The sequence below is a fragment of the Coregonus lavaretus genome (assembly GCF_964263955.1).
Source record: "Coregonus lavaretus genome assembly, chromosome: 16".
NCBI classification, from domain to species: Eukaryota; Metazoa; Chordata; class Actinopteri; order Salmoniformes; family Salmonidae; genus Coregonus; species Coregonus lavaretus.
Window position 1 is genome coordinate 38,805,923 of NC_140003.1, and position 21,426 is coordinate 38,827,348.

General features: G+C 44.8%; 1 protein-coding gene and 2 long non-coding RNA genes across 3 annotated transcripts; 2 read left to right on the plus strand and 1 right to left on the minus strand.

Annotated features, from left to right (window-relative positions):
• Positions 1-4,252: 4,252 nt before the first annotated feature.
• Positions 4,253-5,660, minus strand: LOC311143375 (uncharacterized protein; the record flags this gene model as incomplete). The annotated part of the gene is made up of 2 exons (XM_084179212.1): positions 4,253-4,455; positions 4,580-5,660. 2 exons carry the CDS (start codon positions 5,658-5,660, stop codon positions 4,253-4,255), a joined length of 1,284 nt encoding a protein of 427 aa, XP_084035338.1.
• Positions 5,661-17,135: 11,475 nt separating this feature from the next.
• LOC311143356 lies at positions 17,136-17,460 on the plus strand. Its single transcript, XR_014614410.1, has 3 exons — positions 17,136-17,181; positions 17,269-17,310; positions 17,379-17,460. It is a non-coding gene; the product is annotated as an uncharacterized lncRNA (long non-coding RNA).
• Positions 17,461-17,792: 332 nt separating this feature from the next.
• LOC311143464 lies at positions 17,793-19,581 on the plus strand. The gene is made up of 3 exons (XR_014614413.1): positions 17,793-18,320; positions 18,602-18,713; positions 18,808-19,581. It is a non-coding gene; the product is annotated as an uncharacterized lncRNA (long non-coding RNA).
• Positions 19,582-21,426: the final 1,845 nt, after the last annotated feature.

Sequence of the window (21,426 nt, forward strand, 5' to 3'; positions counted from 1 at the left end):
CGCCCTGACCGGCCCGCTCCTCGTCCTCGGGTTCGTCCTCAAGGCCGGGAGCCGCGCGTCTGGGGGGGGGGGGGGGGGTACTGTCACATCTCCTCCCGTTGCTCCCCTCAGTCGCTCTGATTCGCCGGTCTACTGAGCCACCAGTCTGAGCACACCACCTCGGCAACACCGGAATGGAAACCCAACGCACCCTAATCACCTCCAGCGCACCTGCACCTCATCATCTCATCACCACCTCTATATAGCCCTGGACTGTGCAGTGTTGTGTTGTGTATGATTGTTAGTGTCTTGTCGTGTACTCGCTCTTTGTTGTTCTCTTGCTCAGTGTTAAGTAAAACGTTACATTGTTGATTCCTGCATCTGCGTCCTGCCTCTTCATATCCTCAGTACTCGTCACATTACCTTTACCTGTAGATGGTCAATATGTCTATCCCCTTAGCGCTTCATCGTGTAAGCAAAAGGGAATATGTTCCATCATCTATGTTAATTTACATTAGTGCAAATTGTCCACCGATAGTCATGTCATTTCTTGCCCCTTTTGGCTGTATGAAAGTTTATTTCCCCTCACGCACACACATTTGTTTTTTATTATGAAAGTAATTTGTGTAGAATGTACTTTTCCTGCTCATTCACCCCATCTATTATTGCGTCCGGACGCAATGTCAAAATCCAAACCTAATGCCAGCACAATGTGACTTTCGTACATCCAGACCTAATGAGGCTTGGAGTGATCGGATGGCAGAAGTCTCATTTAAGTGCCGGGTGTAACCGAGGCCATATATGCTCGATATCCATTACTTTGAGTGTTTTATATAATTTAACTAAATGGGTTTCTTTTGGTGTTGCAGCGGCAGTCAAGAAATAGAATGGCAAGGCCACAGAACATGACATATGCCAAGCTGTGGGAGACCACCTCAAGCATGCCCCTGGTAGAGCCGGGGATGATGGTTACCAAGCCGCCAGGCCTTCAGTAGGCTTGAAAAGTGGGATTGATCTGTTTGTCTTTGTTTGATACATTTGTTTGTTTAAGTTTTCAGCAGTTGAATCCTTTGACGTATTGTTGATTTCAACATTTCTATTTTCAACAAAAATACACTGAATTGGTTAAAGTTATATAAAATGTACATGCCATGCACAATTGTATCTTGTTACCTTGTTGATTCAAAAGACATAGTGGAAGATACATAGTGAATGTATACTGTTTTTCATATACAGTACTGGAATGATGTATGATCGTTAATAAAACTGTTCATAGACCAATTTTTAGTGTTACTGTATCCATGTGTATAGGCTGCAAGTACATTGAAATTAAGTTGTTTGCAAGTCCACCTGATAAAGAAGTATTTTCAACTTTCACTTTCAACCATAACCGAACATGGACGGATGTCTTTGTACAGTCGTCTTTTCAACAACCTGAGAAAGACGTATTTTCAACGACCTGAGAAAGATACCTTCTCAACTTTCACTTTCACTTTCAACCAAAACCAAATGTAGATTGGACATCGGCCATAGTCGTCTTTTCAATGTCTTTTCAACAACATTTTGCTAGGCGGGATTGTTCATTAGCTAAATATACGGCTAATACTGCATTGAATGTCTTACCTGAAGGAGGTAGGCTAGGACATCGTTATATATATCAACCTTGAACAGGATTCTCTAATTTGATGGAGATATATTGGTCCTAATATTACTGTAGCAAATGTACCTGTCACAAGAAAACAAGTTACCAGCTGATGAGATGATACATGCATTGTGAACTGCGCTCCATACTGAGATGTGCTGTCTGTCCCCGTCCTGAGCGTTGATGATTAATCATGCAGATAGCAGAGCAAAGAAGGCCGTAGTGAAGCCAGATTTAGACATGGCATATCATTTAACAGCTCCATTTCACCTCATGCTGTTCATAGATATAATTTATTATAATTTGCCAGTTTCTCACAGTTATTTATCCCAGGAAACAGGAGTGGGTTTGGCCAGGAAATCTCTGTAAATCTCGGTAACCCGCTTCCCGCTGTTAAACCCTAAGCTTGATGTCATTGAAACCAGTTTGAATACAGGTTCTTTGTGTTTTATCTCTGGCAATACAAGCTGACAAGTTGGAAATGCAATGGAGTGGAAGGGTTTTATGTACAAGCCCACTAGGTCTGGGAGAGTTAAAGCCCCAGCCTTGCCTTCAGCCTTCTCTTCTAACTCAAACCTCAGCTGGAAAAACAATGCCTGTTTTTAATTTGATCTTTGAAGGTCTCTTGAAATCAGTTTGTTTGAATATGCTCACACTGTGGGGGCTGTCAGTGCAGTGTGTGTGTGTGTGTGTGCGTGCGTGCGTGCGTGCGTGCGTGTGTGTGTGTGAATCCTATTTACATGTGTGTTTTTGTTTGGGTCTGACAGGACTGGGTTATTTTAACTGGTACCTGGGCTGATGGAGCTAGATAAAAGCAGAACTACTAAACATGTGTCTCCACGGCCTTGAGACTTCACACAGGCCTCAACTGCAGTGCTCTGCTCTGTAAACACAGTTTCCTCCAGTGGCTGTGTGTTTGGACAAGAAACAAGGAAGCTGATCAAACACTGGCTCAGAAGGCCACTGCTGCACTGAGTCAAAATGGTGCGGCGGTTCCTTCCAATCGAAGGAAATGTGGAAAAATAAACATGGAGCGTTGGAGTTGGCTCCCACTGATGTTCAAGCGTAGCTGGTTCTGTTTTTCATTTGTTCATGTGGGATGTGTCAGCAGCTGTGCCTAAAATTTAACCAGGTGAGCAGAGATTCTTATCTTTCACCGAAAGCATAGGCACACAAACACACACACACACAGATACACACTCACAGACACACATGCAAAGACAGACAGAGAGACAGACAGAGAGAGAGAGACAGAGACAGTATGTTTAAGACTTGGTCGTGATTACATTATTGGTGGCAGACAATAAATAATAATATGCCATTTAGCAGACACTTTTATCCAAAGCGACTTACAGTCATGTGTGCATACATTTTTACGTATGGGTGGTCCCGGGGATCGAACCCACTACCCTGGCGTTACAAGCGCCATGCTCTACCGATTGAGCTACAGAGGACCACAGTGGAATATAACAACCCATTAGCTGTATGGGTCAAGGAAATGGGTAGAACAGGAGACAGAAAGAGAGAAAGAGAGTGGAAAAGGATGATTGGGAGAGAGTTGTATAAAGAGAGAGGGAGGGAGAGAGAGGAGGACTGGGATAGAGGGGGAGAAGCTGCATGAGAGAGAGAGAGAGAGAGAGAGAGACAGAGGAGAGGCAAGAGAAGGCAGGAGATGTGCTCGTCTGGCTTCCGCTGGTCCTGCAGGGATATAATGCTCTGCTCCCCTCTTGTGGTAGCTTGAAAAAGTGCAGATGGCAGAGCATTTTTACATTTAGCATACACTCTTATCCAGAGCGACTTACAGGAGCAATTAGGGTTAAGTGCATTGCTCAAGCTACATTTAGCAGACGCTCTTATCCAGAGCCACTTACAGGAGCAATTAGGGTTAAGTGCCTTGCTCAAGGGCACATCAACAGATTTTTCACCTAGTCGGCTCGGGGATTAGAACCATCGACCTTTCGGTTACTGGCACAACGCTCTTAACCACTAAGCTACCTGCCGCCCCACGTAGAACATAGTATTTATGTGTGGTAAAACTACCTTGAAATTCATTACAACTCATCTAGATGGTTGTGAAACCTACCTGGACTTTCACTGAAGGGCTGAGAGTGTTTTCTCCAACTCTTTGACCACTCAAATGTTATATCACCACAGGACCACATTAGTGTACTGTACTTTCATTATAATGTATTGGGAAGGATGTGCTGTACTGGGAGCATATCAGTGTCGCTGACATTTGTGTGATCAACATGTTTATTGATTTTGCACTAAAATAATGAGACAATAACATTACATACAATGTTAATGTTCTCTTTATAAAAACATGAGAACAGTGCAGACGTCTTTACTCTCAACCACAGTTTCCACCTGAATTTCTATGTTATATCACTGCAGCTGTTTGAAAGCGGTTTTATTTCACCAGATCAGAATGGTGTGTAGGGGAAGTGAGAGGAGAGAGGGAGAGCCTGAGAGAAGGTAATACCAAAGGAGAAAAATAAGAAACAGGGGAGTCTGAGTTTCAGACTTTAAAACTAGGGGATAGTGAACCTGTCTAGTACTGAAGGACAGATGAGTCAAGTGTTGGTTGGACCTCAGTAGCAAGGTGGTGTCTGAGTGCAGTTGTTTCAGGGGTCAGGGGTCAAAGGATGTCTTTAACTGGGGGGTCAATGGTAGAGCTGAGAAGTCCCTGAGGGGCTCCTGGGTCCCCAGCAGCAGCACCAGCAATAGTAGCAGCACCAGTAGCAGTAGACGTAGCAGTAGCACTACCAGCAGCAGCACCAGTAGCACTACCAGCAGCAGCACCAGTAGCACCACCAGCAGCAGCACCAGTAGCACTACCAGCAGCAGCACCAGTAGCACCACCAGCAGCAGCACCAGTAGCACCACCAGCAGCAGCACCAGTAGCACCACCAGCAGCAGCACCAGTAGCAGGACCAGCAGAAGCACCAGTAGCACTACCAGCAGCAGCACCAGTAGCACCACCAGCAGCAGCACCAGTAGGACCACCAGCAGCAGCACCAGTAGCAGGACCAGCTGTAGCACCAGTAGAACCACCAGCAGCAGCACCAGTAGCAGGACCAGCAGCAGCACCAGTAGGAGTAGCAGCAGTGGGGAGCTGCAGATCCGTGGAGATCTGGAGCAGGGGAGTACTGATCTCACTGGACTGCAGGCCGCTGGCCACCCTCAGCAGGCAGCTGAGCACCATGTCTTTGGCCCGGCCCGCTTCCAGATGGCCCTCACGGCTCAGCTGCAGGGTGATCTGATCCAGGCTGGTAAGAAGCAACTCTGAGGCGAGCAGAGGGCAGGGCAAGCCTTCACTACAGCCCCGTTCCTGGGCCATGTTCTCCAGCATGTACTGTTGGTACAGGTCCAGTAGCTTGTGCTCCAGGTAGCGATTGAGCAGCGAGTTGGAGAGGGGCCCCTCGCACCCCTGGAGGAGGAAGCTCCGGTCGCGGCCGCTCCCCGCCCTCCAGCGGGAGGACCCCGAGCCTGAGCCCCTCTGGAAAGGACGCAGAAGCCCGTCTTCAGAGGCCCGATCTGGGGGAGAGTCTTCTGCGGCCGGGAGGACGTCACAGGAATGGAGGAAGGGGCCGTTGGCTTGGTTGTCGCTACAGGGCAGGACCTCCCCATTGTGGGCCAAGAGAGGCAGCACCTGGTCACCCCCGATGTGGAGGTCACTGTAATTCTGACAAATGCTCTGGCAGAAGGAGGGCACCAGGAAGGGAATCTCACCACTGGAACAAGCCTGCCCAGGGATCTCCATCTCTGGGGAGATGTGTCTGTCAGGATGGGGCCTCTGGGAATGCAGGTCTTGTGGTGGAGAAGAAGCCTTGGGCTGGATTTGTGCACTCACCTGGGAGGGCCTCTGGTTTTGGGGCACTCTAGGGAGGATGGAGTGGCCATTTCTGCTTGGCTGGCCTGGAGAGGCTTGGAGCGGGGTGACTGCAGCCGGCTCTGAGCCAGCCTTCACACTTCTCCTGGGGGGCTCTATTACAGGGGGGAGAGGGTCCAGTCTATCCTGGTCACTACAGTAGGTCATGCTCCATAGTCTGCTCTCACACAGCATGGCTGGAAAGGAACACACATACAGCAGATTGGTCAGTTTACAGCAGTTTGGTCAGTTTACAGCAGTTTGGTTAAAGCTTGTGGATAAAGTGTCTTTAAAGAACTTGACTATTTACCCCCCCAAAAATGTGAATGTATTCATAAAGCACCTTACCTTCAAATTCAAACGATGCAATGTGTCTCTTCAAGTCATGCAGTCCTCCACCTGTTGTTCTGGGTTGGATGTGTGCTCCTTTCCTCGCTGTATTCAGGTCAATGTCTCCAGCGTCTCCAGGTCTGCTGTACCAAGCCAGTGCAGTATTGTACCAAGCCAGTGCAGTACAATAGAGCAGTGTGAGTGAGTGGTTGTAACAAGTGTAAGTAGCACTGCTTTATACAAGACCAAGAGGAAGTGAGAGAGCGGTCTTCCATATCCTCCATCATAGCATTGCATCTGTGAAACATTCCTGAACATGAAACAACACGGTTTAGTTGAAAAAAAAAAAACAGGTGAGTGGTTTAAAAGAGGAAGGAAAGAGTTATTTAATGAAAGAACACTACAAGCAAATACTATAGAAAGGGGACTCTCTTTTTCTCCTTTTGTCTCAGTGTAAAAGGATGTGGCCTTTCTTAAAGTAATGGAACAGGAAGAAAGTGTGTGTGCACATCAGGAGAGGGGCGACAACTCATCCGGCCTCTCCCCAGCCCTGTCACGAACGGCTCTACTCACCTGCCAAAAGAGGCAGGCTATCCCGGGCCAACCGAAGATCCGCGGCGCTACGGTATCGTTACGTTTAGGGGGGATTCTGACTTAGAGGCGTTCAGTCATAATCCCACAGATGGTAGCTTCGCACCATTGGCTCCTCAGCCAAGCACATACACCAAATGTCTGAACCTGCGGTTCCTCTCGTACTGAGCAGGATTACTATTGCAACAACACATCATCAGTAGGGTATATGTCAGTCTGTGTGTGTGTGTCAGTGTGTGTGTCAGTGTGTGTGTGCGTGCATGGCAATGCCCAAGCCTCTGTTTACAGGCCTGTCTGGGGTGGTGGTCCTCTGTAGCTCAGCTGGTAGAACACGGCGCTTGTAACGCCAAGGTAGTGGGTTCAATCCCCGGGACCACCCATACACAAAAATGTATGCACGCATGACTGTAAGTCGCTTTGGATAAAAGCCTCTGCTAAATGGCATATTATTATTATTATTGTAACAGAAAAATGGTAACCCTGTTTTTAGTTTCCAGAAAATAACTGAAGCAGAGGTTCTAGCTGCCCTGTGTGCCATTGATACTAAGAAATCCTTAGGCGCTGACAATTTAGAGTGGTAGAGTGGTAGTGATTTGGATAACAATCGACCCATCTCTAGGCTCCCTTGTCTGGCAAAGATCCTAAAATATATAGTCAACAAACAGTTACAATCTTTTCTTTCTGTTAACAGTATTTTTAGCACCAATCAATCTGGTTTTAGATTTAAACACAGTACCACATCGGCCACTATGCTTGTTGTAAATGATATTGCAAATGCCTTAGATGATAGAAAGCACTGTGCTGCGTTGTTTGTAGATTTGTCAAAAGCTTTTGACACTGTAGACAATGCTATCCTTTTGAGTAAGCTGTCATATATAGGACTGGGCACTGATGCCTGTCGATGGTTTTATGACTATCTTAAAGATAGAACTCAGGCCGTCATGGTCGACAGAGTCAAGTCTGACCCCTTACAGTTACTTAAAGGGGTCCCTCAGGGTTCAATAATTGGCCCACTATTGTTCTCACTTTATATAAACAACATTGGTGATGATGTCAGATATTGTAAATTCCATTTATATGCAGATGACACAGTGATGTACTCTATTGCTCCAACAGCGGACCAAGCTTTAATGCAGTTGGAGTCTGATTTTAGGATACTACAGGGGTCTCTTTTACAGCATAAACTTGTTTTAAACGCTAAGAAAACAAATGTCATGTTTTTTTCTAGGTCTAAACTCTCAATTAGAAACACTTTTGTAATCACTAGCTTGGATGGTACTCAAATCAAACAGGTCTCTGCATATAAATACTTAGGGGTATGGTTAGATGATAGGCTTTCTTTTAAAAAAACATGTTACTGAATTGGGAAAAAAGCTCAAATTCAAGATAGGGTTCTTTACAGAAACAGGGCTTGTCTGTCCTCCGTAAATAGAAAACAAATTGTGCAGGCTACTTTTATGTCTGTTTTAGATTATGGTGATATTATCTATATGCATGCATCGGCAAACACATTAAAACCACTGGATGCTATTTACCATTGTGCACTCAGGTTTATCACGGGTGATAGTTACAAAACTCATCACTGTTTCCTATATCAACATGTGGGTTGGGCCTCTCTATCTGTGAGGCGAGAGCAACATGCTCTCTTGTTTATTTATAAAGCACTTTAAAACTACCTCCATATATATCATTATTAATTTCCACTAGATATACTAATTTTAAAACCAGATCACAGATGTGGATTACATTAGAGACTCCTGTGGTCTCCACAGAGTTGGGTAGGACTGCCTTCAGTTCCTTTGCACCTTATTTATGGAACAAACTGCAGATCCAACTTAAGTTAGACACTCTGGTGTCCCTTGCCCATTTTAAAAATGTTATGGAGGATCAATATGATGTTGTCTGTGATTGTTTCTGTTGAATTGTGTTTTTGTTTTGAATGTTTGAAATGTTCTTGTCTGTATGTCTAAAACTGTACATGTCAACATGTTTTCACAGGGCACAGCCGTAAAAGAGATCCAGGTCTCAGTCTGTTTTTCCCTGTTAAAATAAAGATTTTTTTTAAAAAGGTGTGGCCTCAGGCTCCAGTCTGCAATCTACAGTGAGGGAAAAAAGTATTTGATCCCCTGCTGATTTTGTACGCTTGCCCACTGACAAAGACATGATCAGTCTATAATTTTAATGGTAGATTTATTTGAACAGTGAGAGACAGAATAACAACAACAAAATCCAGAAAAACGCATGTCAAAAATGTTATAAATTGATTTGCATATTAATGAGGGAAATAAGTACTTGACCCCTCTGCAAAACATGACTTAGTACTTGGTGCCAAAACCCTTGTTGGCAATCACAGAGGTCAGACGTTTCTTGTAGTTGGCCACCAGGTTTGCACACATCTCAGGAGGGATTTTGTCCCACTCCTCTTTGCAGATCTTCTCCAAGTCATTAAGGTTTCGAGGCTGACGTTTGGCAACTCGAACCTTCAGCTCCCTCCACAGATTTTCTATGGGATTATGGTCTGGAGACTGGTTAGGCCACTCCAGGACCTTAATGTGCTTCTTCTTGAGCCACTCCTTTGTTGCCTTGGCCGTGTGTTTTGGGTCATTGTCATGCTGGAATACCCATCCACAACCCATTTTCAATGCCCTGGCTGAGGGAAGGAGGTTCTCACCCAAGATCTGACAGTACATAGCCCCGTCCATCGTCCCTTTGATGCGGTGAAGTTGTCCTGTCCCCTTAGCAGAAAAACACCCCCCAAAGCATAATGTTTCCACCTCCATGTTTGACGGTGGGGATGGTGTTCTTGGGGTCATAGGCAGCATTCCTCCTCCTCCAAAAACGGCGAGTTGAGTTAATGCCAAAGAGCTCGATTTTGGTCTCATCTGACCACAACACTTTCACCCAGTTCTCCTCTGAATCATTCAGATGTTCATTGGCAAACTTCAGACGGGCCTGTATATGTGCTTTCTTGAGCAGGGGGACCTTGCCGGCGCTGCAGGATTTCAGTCCATCACGGTGTAGTGTGTTACCAATTGTTTTCTTGGTGACTATGGTCCCAGCTGCCTTGAGATCATTGACAAGATCCTCTCGGCTGATTCCTCACCGTTCTCATGATCAGTGCAACTCCACGAGGTGAGATGTTGCATGGAGCCCCAGGCCGAGGGAGATTGACAGTTATTTTGCGTTTCTTCCATTTGCGAATAATCGCATCAACTGTTGTCACCTTCTCATCAAGCTGCTTGGCGATGGTCTTGTAGCCCATTCCAGCCTTGTGTAGGTCTACAATCTTGTCCCTGACATCCTTGGAGAGCTCTTTGGTCTTGGCCATGGTGGAGAGTTTGGAATCTGATTGATTGATTGCTTCTGTGGACAGGTGTCTTTTATACAGGTAACAAACTGAGATTAGGAGCACTCCCTTTAAGAGTGTGCTCCTAATCTCAGCTCGTTACCTGTATAAAAGACACCTGGGAGCCAGAAATCTTTCTGATTGAGAGGGGGTCAAATACTTATTTCCCTCATTAAAATGCAAATCAATTTAAAACATTTTTGACATGCGTTTTTCTGGATTGTTGTTGTTGTTATTCTGTCTCTCACTGTTCAAATAAACCTACCATTAAAATTATAGACTGATCATTTCTTTGTCAGTTGGCAAACGTACAAAATCAGCAGGGGATCAAATACTTTTTTCCCTCACTGTATATATTGTATAGTTCAATTGCGGCCTTGAAAAGATTAGCATAGTAGAGGTGCTTTACCAATTATGATCATTCACCTGTATTCCTGGGACTTATAGCAGCTTCCAGAGCTATAGGAGCTTCCAGAGCTATGGGCCTCAGACTAGGATACAACCTGTATGGGTTCAGTAAATTATAGTTACGGGGTGGGGCCTATAAATGCACACAATTAGTGTTATCTTCAGACCACAGGAGGTTGGTGGCACCTTAATTGGGGAGAACGGGCTCGTGTTAATGACTGGAGTGGAATGGGTGGAATGGTATCAAATACATCAAACACATGGTTTCCAGGTGTTTGATGCCATTCCATTTGCTCCATTATTATGAGCCGTCCTCCCCTCAGCAGCCTCCTTTGCTAAAGACATATCAAATGCATATCATACAGGTGGAAATGTGCTTGAAGTAATCAGAGAGGTAGGATGTGACGTCAAGAAAATTATAGACACTAACCACGTTTCCATCCACAGTTTTTATGGAGGTAAAGTCAAACCATAGAAAAAATTATCACCACAGCTGTGATGGAAACAGGATGTTTCAGTACAATTTTATAAATGCAGACAGATCATTTGTTCATGTGACATGGTGGGATCTTTTTGTGTCTGTAAAATGTATTATGCGAGAAATGTCGGTGGAAACGCCTTTATGCGCAAATATTGATATAATAAACATCATATCGAAAGTAAACTTGGAGTCACGCGATGATATGGTGTGAGGTCCTCCAACTACGACTCAGGAAGCCATGCAGTTTATTAGGCTAGGCGTACAGATGAAATAAGTTATGATGAACTTTACAGGCTGGTGAAAATGCACGGTGATCTTGATGCTCCTTTCCAATAAATATCGAGGGTCTTATTCTATTCTGGTGACATGATGATTGATGCTTGACTGCTGTTTGACAAATAAAAATATTCTTGCTCTTATCCATAGTACTCGCATCATGTAGACTAGCCTACCCTCACAGCCTACCCACACTGTATCTACGAGCTGTTGGCTAGAGGGCATGTACCAAGACCAGAGTAGGCACATGTAGCTATTTAACGCAACAGCTTTTGTGACAAAACTATCGGTAGGGGCTCCAGAGTGGCACAGCGGTCTGAGGCACTGCATCTCAGTGCTTGAGGTGTCACTACAGACCCCCTGGTTCAATTCCAGGCTGTATCACAACCGGCCGTGATTGGGAGTCCCATAGGGCGGCGCACAATTGGCTCGGGTTTGGCCGGTGTAGGCCGTCATTGTAAATAAGAATTTGTTCTTAACTGACTTGCCTAGTTAATTAAAGGAAAAATAAAAGAGTAGAAAATGCGATGGAAACACCCCGACATCAACATACAGTATGTGAAAATTGTGCATTTCTATGTTTTATAGTAAAAAAGATAGAGGAAGATGTGTTTTAAATGACATCATTGGTGTGCAATGTGTGATTTTAACCAATTATGAGTAGGCATTGCCTACTAATTGCCTACTAATTGGTTGATGGTGTCATTGGAAACACTTATCTTCCTCTATCTTTTTTAAAACAAAACATAGAAACACACCATTTTCACATATGTTGATGTTGGGTGGTGCTGGAGATGATGAATATGAAGTAGACATTTTTTCACTTTAAGTGAAAAGGGTACATTTTGTGTGCACTACTTCATCACACATAGATTTTTATCGCCAACAAGTCCATTTGGTGGAAACACACCACTGGTGCAAAAATTAGCATATTTTCTTCCATTGTGTTTTAGAATATTCACATGAAAAGCTGTTGACAATTGGATGGAAACCTAGCTACTGGATCAATTGCCATCTGCGCACAAGGCCATAGTTGGGATTGTTTTTCCATGTTCTAGCTAAGGGTTTCCTAAACTCGGTTCTCAGGACCCCAAGGGGTGCACGTTTTGGTTTTTGCCCTAGCACTACACAGCTGATTCAAATATTCAACTAATCATCAAGCTTTGATCATTTGAATCAGCTGTGTAGTGTTGGGGCAAAAACCAAAATGGGCACCCCTTGGGGTCCCCAGGACCGAGTTTGGGAAATGCTGTTTAGCTATTCAACTGTTAGCTACCCTACTAGGTCCGGAGCCTGTTGGTTTTTTGTTCTACCTGATAATTAATTACACCCACCTGGTGTTCCAGGTCTAAATCAGTCCCTGGTTGGAGGGGAACAATGAAAAAACGCAGTGGAATGGGCTTCGAGGTCCAGAGTTGAGTTTGAGGGTAGCCTATTGCGTTTCATTGTTCTTGTGTTCGCTCTCTAGTCGACGGGAGAATCTCAATTGCATACTCCTCACGTCCTCACTCCCTCCTTCTCAAAACCCATTGGATGAGAAAGACTGAGGTCCCGCCCCTCTGACCTTCTTCTCCAATGGGTTTTGAGAAGGCGATGAGAGAAGAGAGAGGACGAGTCACGAGGAGTATGGAATTGAGATTTTCCCTATGCCTCTCTAGTCACTGGAGCAGGGCTGTCAAACTCATTCCATGGAGGGCCGAGTACAGGGGAGTCAAACTCATTCCATGGAGGGCCTAGTGCAGGGCTGTCAAACTCATTCCATGGAGGGCCGAGTACAGGGCTGTCAAACTCATTCCATGGAGGGCCGAGTACAGGGCTGTCAAACTCATTCCATGGAGGGCCGAGTACAGGGGAGTCAAACTCATTCCATGGAGGGCCGAGTACAGGGGAGTCAAACTCATTCCATGGAGGGCCGAGTACAGGGCTGTCAAACTCATTCCATGGAGGGCCGAGTACAGGGGAGTCAAACTCATTCCATGGAGGGCCGAGTACAGGGGAGTCAAACTCATTCCATGGAGGGCCTAGTGCAGGGCTGTCAAACTCATTCCATGGAGGGCGTAGTGCAGGGCTGTCAAACCCATTCCATGGAGGGCCGAGTACAGGGGTGTCAAACAGGGGTGTCAAACTCATTCCATGGAGGGCCTAGTACAGGGGAGTCAAACTCATTCCATGGAGGGCCGAGTACAGGGGAGTCAAACTCATTCCATGGAGGGCCGAGTACAGGGGAGTCAAACCCATTCCATGGAGGGCCGAGTACAGGGGAGTCAAACTCATTCCATGGAGGGCCGAGTACAGGGGAGTCAAACTCATTCCATGGAGGGCCGAGTACAGGGGAGTCAAACCCATTCCATGGAGGGCCGAGTACAGGGGTGTCAAACTCATTCCATGGAGGGCCGAGTACAGGGGAGTCAAACTCATTCCATGGAGGGCCGAGTACAGGGGAGTCAAACTCATTCCATGGAGGGCCGAGTACAGGGGTGTCAAACTCATTCCATGGAGGGCCTAGTACAGGGGTGTCAAACCCATTCCATGGAGGGCCGAGTACAGGGGAGTCAAACTCATTCCATGGAGGGCCGAGTACAGGGGAGTCAAACCCATTCCATGGAGGGCCGAGTACAGGGCTGTCAAACTCATTCCATGGAGGGCCGAGTACAGGGGAGTCAAACTCATTCCATGGAGGGCCGAGTACAGGGGAGTCAAACTCATTCCATGGAGGGCCGAGTACAAGGGTGTCAAACTCATTCCATGCAGGGCCTAGTGTAGGGCTGTCAAACTCAGTGTCTGCGGGTTTTTTGTTTTTCCTTTTAATTAAGACCTAGACAACCAGGTGAGGGGAGTTCCTTACTAAGACCTAGACAACCAGGTGAGGGGAGTTCCTTACTAAGACCTAGACAACCAGGTGAGGGGAGTTCCTTACTAATACCTAGAATACCAGGTGAGGGGAGTTCCTTACTAATACCTAGAAAACCAGGTGAGGGGAGATCCTTACTAATACCTAGAAAACCAGGTGAGGGGAGATCCTTACTAATACCTTACTAATAATTAATAAATCAAGTATGGGAGGAGCTAAAGCCTGCAGACACTCGACCATCCGTTGAATGAGTTTGACACGTGCACTAGTCACTGGAGATCGCCTTGCGTCTGCTGGCATGCACAGAACCAGCCCAACGATGGCGTTCAGCGGGCCTGAAACATGAGAACGCACCTTAATTATTTATTTGGCAGGGAAACTTAGACAGATATTAATCTCCCAGTTTGACGATTAGGATAGCTAAGGTTTTGTCAAATAATGAAGAATGTATGCATGGCTCTGGTCCTGAGATCTGAATGGGTCACAGATTGTGAATTGTGCGCTGCATATCCCCTTTGAATCTGCCTATAATTTCTTTCAAACTTAAATCCAATGTGAGAAATGCTGAAATAGTAAATTGTGTCTATAGCCGACTGGGCAGAGAGACTACAGTGTGTGGGTTCTGGTAACACTGGGAGCTTGAGGTGCCCCTAAGGACATTTGACACAGGACTGCTGTTCAATAGTAATGACACTGGAGCGGGTTGACTTTCGAGGCCCGTTTCCATAACTCAACCCCCCATAACATCGTAGTGACAGCCGGTGGAGTTGTGACGAAATGACCTGAGTCCAATGTTCTCTATTTTGTTTGTGCATGGAAGTTAAATTGGGGAGGTCCCGCGACATGCACGCAGCTGGTGAAGAATTGGTGGGGAAACACCGTAAAATAACTATGGAAAGTAACAGGAAGTGAGAGAGAGTTGTGTGAGGAGTAGGTTGACTAGAGGAAGTAGGAACTGAGAGAGAACGAGAGAGTAAACAGGGGGTGGAAAGTGGCAGCCAATGATGACATGAGAAATTCTCTGTCATTATTTTGGCATTAATGCGTGTCACATATCAGTTTGCTAACAATGTAAAAAAAAAAGCCACATACAAACATGGTCTCTTTTTTGCTTTCTTGAGTAAGGCAGCTCCAAAATGCAGGTGTTTCAGCGTAGCTCAGTGCTTTCTGTGGTGGTGGGGCAGCCAGCGGAAAATACAGATCGTAGGGGTTGGTAATGTTCTCTAGTTGCGCCGTGATTGGCTCAGTGTTCTGTCACTCATGGGGACACTACATCACCGTAAAATCTACGGGGAGAGCTAGAAAATTCCATCCCCTTGGGTGCTGCCATAGAGTTACATTATAAGTGCCCATCCAAGAAGGCTCAAGGTCATTGGCCACAGATAAAATGACGTCAAATCACGTTATTTATACAGTACCTTTGATTGGACTGATCATGTCAACATCATACTTTCAAAAATCTTAGCTAGCAAGCTAGACAAGCAGTCATCATGAATCACGTCGACAATCTACTGGCAAATCCTTTTCAATCCTTGTCATATGAAGAGAATTATAGATAAAACATATCGGTGCTCATCGGCCATTGGACATAAACATTACACAACAAGTTGGAAATCGCAAATTCAACAATGAGTGTTTTGGAAGGAATCAGTGGCTAACTGCAAGCGTTGCAAAGCACTCACTAGCCTGCTATTCAGTGGAGTGGGTGTGTGGTCCAAATCTGGGTTTAAGGGTATCTTTTCCAAGCTTAAAAGGATAAACATTCAACACCATGGGCCAGAAAAGGTTGAATACATTGGCCATGCTGTCAATCCAGCATGACATCTGCCGCGTTCAAAACAACTGGAAACTCGGAACAGGGAAATCTCAGACTACAGTCAGTTAAAGACAACTGGGAACTCCGACTGGGGAAAAAAAATGTTTGAACGGTCATCCAACTCGGAATTCCAAGTCGGGAACTCGGGCCTCTTTCTAGACTTCCAACCTGAAGATCACTGACATCATGATTCAACCTTGTTTTTTTCTGACTTCCCAGTTGTCTTGAAAGCACCATAAATCCAGAGAATACCAGGGGCCTGTTGCACAAAAGTAGAATTAAGACATCCGGGATAAATGACTCAGCTGAGCTCAATGAAGCCAAAACATGTGCGTCCAGGCTTAATTGGTTGCACAAAGACCAAGCCAGGATGAGCAGACACGGATTCATTAAGCCAGGTGAAACCAATCCTGGATAGGTGCGCGCTCACGGCTCACTCAAATAGACCCCGCCACAGATCACAGATTAACTGATTTACCATGGCAACTAGAGCCGCGTACTTTTCCCCGTCGGAAGCACAAATCCTCATGGAGGCATACGAGGAGGTAAAAGATATAATTAAGAAGAAAGGCAACACCGCCACAGTGATAAAGCAAAGAGAAAAAGCGTGGCAAAGTATTGCAGACCGCCTGAATGCGTAAGTAGTGCACAATTACACACTCACCGCTCCGCTGAAACATCACAATTACAATTCAAATATTTAATTCACATCTCCAAAAATGCAGTTGTACTGTAATTATGAAACGGTTAAATTTTTAATTGAAATGCACTGCAGATATGAGTGAAATTGTGTAAAGTAACTCCATCACACTGTATAAAGCTATGATACATTTTTTGATATTTTTACTGAAAACAAGACAAAAATACCAAGTAATTTTTTGCAGTGTGACTCCATTAAATGTGTGTGTGTGTGTGTGTGTGTGTGTGTGTGTAGATTAAACATGAACGGGCCAAAACGGACATGGCAGCAGGTCAAAATCAAATACAAGAACATTCTGCAGAATGGTATGGTCCCTGACTAATATTTAACAAAGCACAAGCATATATTGTACCCAGAAGGTGCCTGCTCACACATTGTCTGTACTGTTTTAGCAGTGAAAAAGAATACCCACAGACAAGGCACGGGTGGTGGGTCACCAAAGGCTGACCTTACCCCAGCAGAGGACATGGCCTTGGAGCTAAATAAAGGCAGGCCCGTCTTAGAGGGGATCCCTGGGGGGAAAGAGACGAGCATAGGTTCCTCCCAAGATGCCACCCGCTTCATTCAAGGTATGTCCTTCCATCTCTACATGGGATACAACCACATTCATATTGAATCAATTTGGACTGTCTGACTTTGGTTTACCTATTGCCTTGCAGTGTCTGGCAGCACTGTGTTCCTGTTAGAGCCACCAGCACAAGCACCAGACGATGCTGATCCAGTGAGTACTCCATCAAAGGCATACTGTAGGCCTGGCATGTCTTGTCTACTAGCTTCAATATGAATCCGATTAAATGTGATAGGGTGAAGGCCCCAGTGCAGCAGCAACAGCACATGATGGAGACGATGATGAGGAGGAGACCATCTCTCTGGATTCCAGAAGGCATGAGGTATCATGTTAAGACTGTGAAAGTACTATTTACTCTACAATGGTGAGGAGTCCTCATCAAAATCAAAAAATCTAATTTCTTTTACAGGACCCAGATGCTATACAGTGGGAAAACCAGCCTGGCAACATAGTGCGTATTAATAAAAGGACACCACATCCTGCCAAATTCCAGCTGCGCTAATTGTATTGTGTTCACAGAGCTCACAAGCTATCAGAAAGTTGTATGGCAACCACCTCCGGCGCCAAATAGAACTGGCAGACATAGACATTCAGTACAAGAAGAAAAAGATGGAAAATCTTGCACTGGAGTCCGAAATAAAAAAGAGGACAATTAGGAAACTGGACCTTGAAATAAAAAAACTTGAGAGGGAGGTGAGATATGCCTTCAATGTACACTGTATGCTAACTGTAACACAAATGTATTAATCATTATTTTTCTTTCCTCCCCCAGCTCCAAGAAGATGACACAGCTCAAAATAAAAATTAGGTATATTCTCGTAAAGTCAAGTGAGCCATGACATATGAGCTCTTATTGTGAGCACACAGGACGGTGGCATCTTTCTAAGGTTTTTTTTATTTTCCCAGCAATCAATACAACCAAGTCATCGTTATAAGGCATCGCCCTCTTTTGCCCACCCCCCCAGCACCAGGTGTGGCCACTAGCCTATATGAAGGCCCAAAATTGTGTGTTCCTTTCTGCTCTGACAATGGCATGCCCATTCGTGCGAGATGTGGTGGATGAAGAAGCACTTGTGCTGAGGAGAGCCTTCAGGCGAGAAAGGGTCTTCAGGGACCGGTTGGACCCACTGGCCTTCCCTGATGACCATCTATATGAAAGATACAGGTTTTCTGCAGATGGCATCAGGTATCTATGCAGACTACTGGGTCCCAGGATTAAGCACCGCACTGCACGGAGCCATGCACTGAGTGTGGAGCAAATGGTTTGTGTGGCCTTGCGCTTTTTTGCTAGTGGAGCCTTCCTGTACTCAGTGGGGGATGCAGAACAGCTGAACAAGGCCACAATTTGCCGCACAATAAGGAGTGTGTGTCTGGCTATCAAAGCATTAGCAGATGTCTTCATCTCCTTCCCTGGCCACAGAAGACTCTGTGACATCAAAGAGGAGTTCTATAGGATTGCAGGTAAGAGGATCTACAAATTACAGGACAACTGTTAACACATAGTAGGATACTCATTACTTTGTGTGACAGGTTTCCCCAATGTCATTGGTGCAGTGGACTGCACACACATAAGGATAAAAGCCCCCTCAGGTGCCCATGAGGCCGATTTTGTGAATAGGAAATCCTTTCACAGCATTAATGTTCAGGTGAACATAACTTTTTGATATTGTCCATTGACGAACACTCTGCATTGCCAGTGATGTGCATTGATTGGTGTAATATTCCTCATCTTATGATTTCAGATGGTCTGCAATGCTGACTGTGTGATCAGCAATGTTGTGGCAAAATGGCCTGGCTCAGTCCATGACTCCAGAATCTTTCGGGCCTCTGAAATCTATCAGTGCCTATCACAAGGTAAGCCACACAACCCCTATTTATAACCATCATGGCTGTGTCAAGAATATCACTGTGTTTATGAGGTAGTAATGATGAGATTTTGTGTTGACAGGTGAATTCTCTGGTGTGTTGCTGGGAGACAGGGGGTATGGCTGCCAGCCTTTTCTCCTGACACCTTTCACAGACCCCCAGGAAGCACAGCAGGCCTACAACCATGCCCATGCCAGGACCAGGGCCAGAGTTGAAATGACCTTTGGCCTCCTGAAGGCACGCTTTCACTGCCTTCACAAATTAAGGGTCAGCCCTGTTAGGGCATGTGATATTACTGTGGCTTGTGCTGTCCTCCACAATGTGGCCTGCCTGAGGAAGGAGAGGGCCCCCAGAGTGCCACCAGCCATGGACTGGGACAATCCGGCAATCTTCCCTGATGACGACAGTGGTCGGCTGCTGAGGGACCAATATGTGTTGAATTATTTTAGTTAGTATGTGTGCTTTCAATTTTGGTTAAATATGTCCTGCGGTGGCAGAGGAATTTGGGTTTTTTTGGGTTCGTTTTTTTACGAATTTGGCCTCTTATGATGTTTGTGCGGTATACTGTGTGTAATACAAGGCTGCAGGGAGGCTACTGCATCCATTCATTTGTCTGTTCAGTTGATGTGTATGGATTTGTCCTGCATTTATTTTAGTGTGCAGACATGCAGGGTGTGTTATATACAGACCTTTGAATGTGTATGTATCATTTTGTATAATATGCTTGGATTCTGTGCTTTCCATCTTGTAGAGTCACTGTGACTTCAGTTTCGAAAGGAGCTGATGGTTTACCTGCTTTGTTTTGTCCTTATTCAATAAAGGAACATAATGTTACACATTGTGTTTTTATATTCATATGGAATGTGTATTTGTTTATATGACAGAGTACTAGGGCCACACTGAAGAAAAAGGATAAAGTCATAAATTTATGAGGCTGGTTCTTTCTGCAGAAAAGCTACATATTGTTTTTACAGTTTTGATACTTATGACAATGTGATACTTAATATTCTGGCACATCAGCATGTCTTTGTTTATGAAACCATACTGAAGTACAATTTCACGAAATGCCCCACATCTGTCATTTTAACAACTGTCCTCCTTTAAAACAACTGGTTACAATATTATGACTTGTGTTTTTTTCCCCTCTGTGGCCCTAATATTCTATCATTTTATATATAGCCTTATAGTCTATGGGAAACTGTAAATTATCTAATGATAGCAACATCATCTAAAAATCATTTTTTATCCAAAATCATTGAAATTAATGATCACAAACGTTTAAATAATGACAGTGGGTCTAGTTATATGTGATAACAATGTATAGTGAGCAGTGAAATAACTATTGGTTTCCATTTGTGGTGACTGCTGACTGACATTAGGGATGAGATTAAATAGATCCTGGAATTTAGCCTGGTCTGGAGCAGGCTAGCTCCACAGAATAAATCTCCATGGTAATTTATACCATAACATATCCTCCTGCCCCCTATCCATCTTTAGTGCAACCGGATTACGGATCAATTGAGCCAGGATCACCAAGATATCCTGGCTTAATCCCTTATCCTAGTTTTGTGCAACAGGCCCCAGACATTGATGACAAAGTTTGATGACAAAATTTACCCACAAGAACCTCTGCGCCACCTTCCTGTTCAAGTGAGCACAGCACAACAAGGTGAGCCCAGAAATGTCTTGTATGCTGCTGCATAAATGATGTAATATGCCAGGGAGATATGTACACTGTAGCTAAGAAAGTAATACTAAGTGTATGTTGTGTAGTAAACTGTTAGTAGCCCATGTGTCTCACCCTAATAATTTGGTCCCTTTCCCCCTCATAACTTAGCCTACTGTTCTGACTTGGTGGTGCATGTAGCCTATAGCCTGTTTTAGAGAAATGTAATCATCGAATATTGTAAGAGCTTATATGCCCCCTTTATTTATCCTACAGTTCTGACTTGGTGTACAGGGAGAATAATGTTTAAGCAAGTCAGCCATATCAGCTATGTTTTTTTTAAAGGCAGTAAATGAGGCTGAATGAACTGTTTCGCTGCCAGACAAGGCTCCGCTGATAGGCAGGTGTAGCAGTGGTAAGGATTCACTCCATGGAGCTGAAAAGAAAGCTCTGCTGTTGGGACAGCTTTATGTAGGCCCTAACAGTTTGTTGGCACCGTTTGTCACCGTTATAGTGCAATTCATGTATTGTTTAGTGTTGTATAGTGGCTTTGCTGGCATGCATAAAACAATTTTGGGGGAAGTTTGCCCCACTAAGATTTACATGCTAAAAACACTACTGCTACAGGGGGAACAGAGAAAATTGTGTCAAAAAGTGTCTGCCAGAGCAGAGGCACCTGTCCTGACAACATCTGTTGGGGTTTTCACATTTCTAATCCTGATGAATAGTCCAGTCTGCTGCGGCCCCTGTGACTGATGGGACTGTAACCTGATCCACAATGGGATGTGTGTAACTTCGGCAGCGTAAAACCCAACAAATGCTCTCATTACCTAGTTACTGTGAATGTAAACAGACCATCTACATTTACATGTAAACAGACTATCTACATTTACATTTAAGTCATTTAGCAGACGCTCTTATCCAGAGCGATTTACAAATTGGTGCATTCAATTTAGGATAGCCAGTAGGACAACCACCATTTTTTTTCTCTTTTCTTTTTTTAAAATGGGAGGGTGGGGGATGATGGGGGGTAGA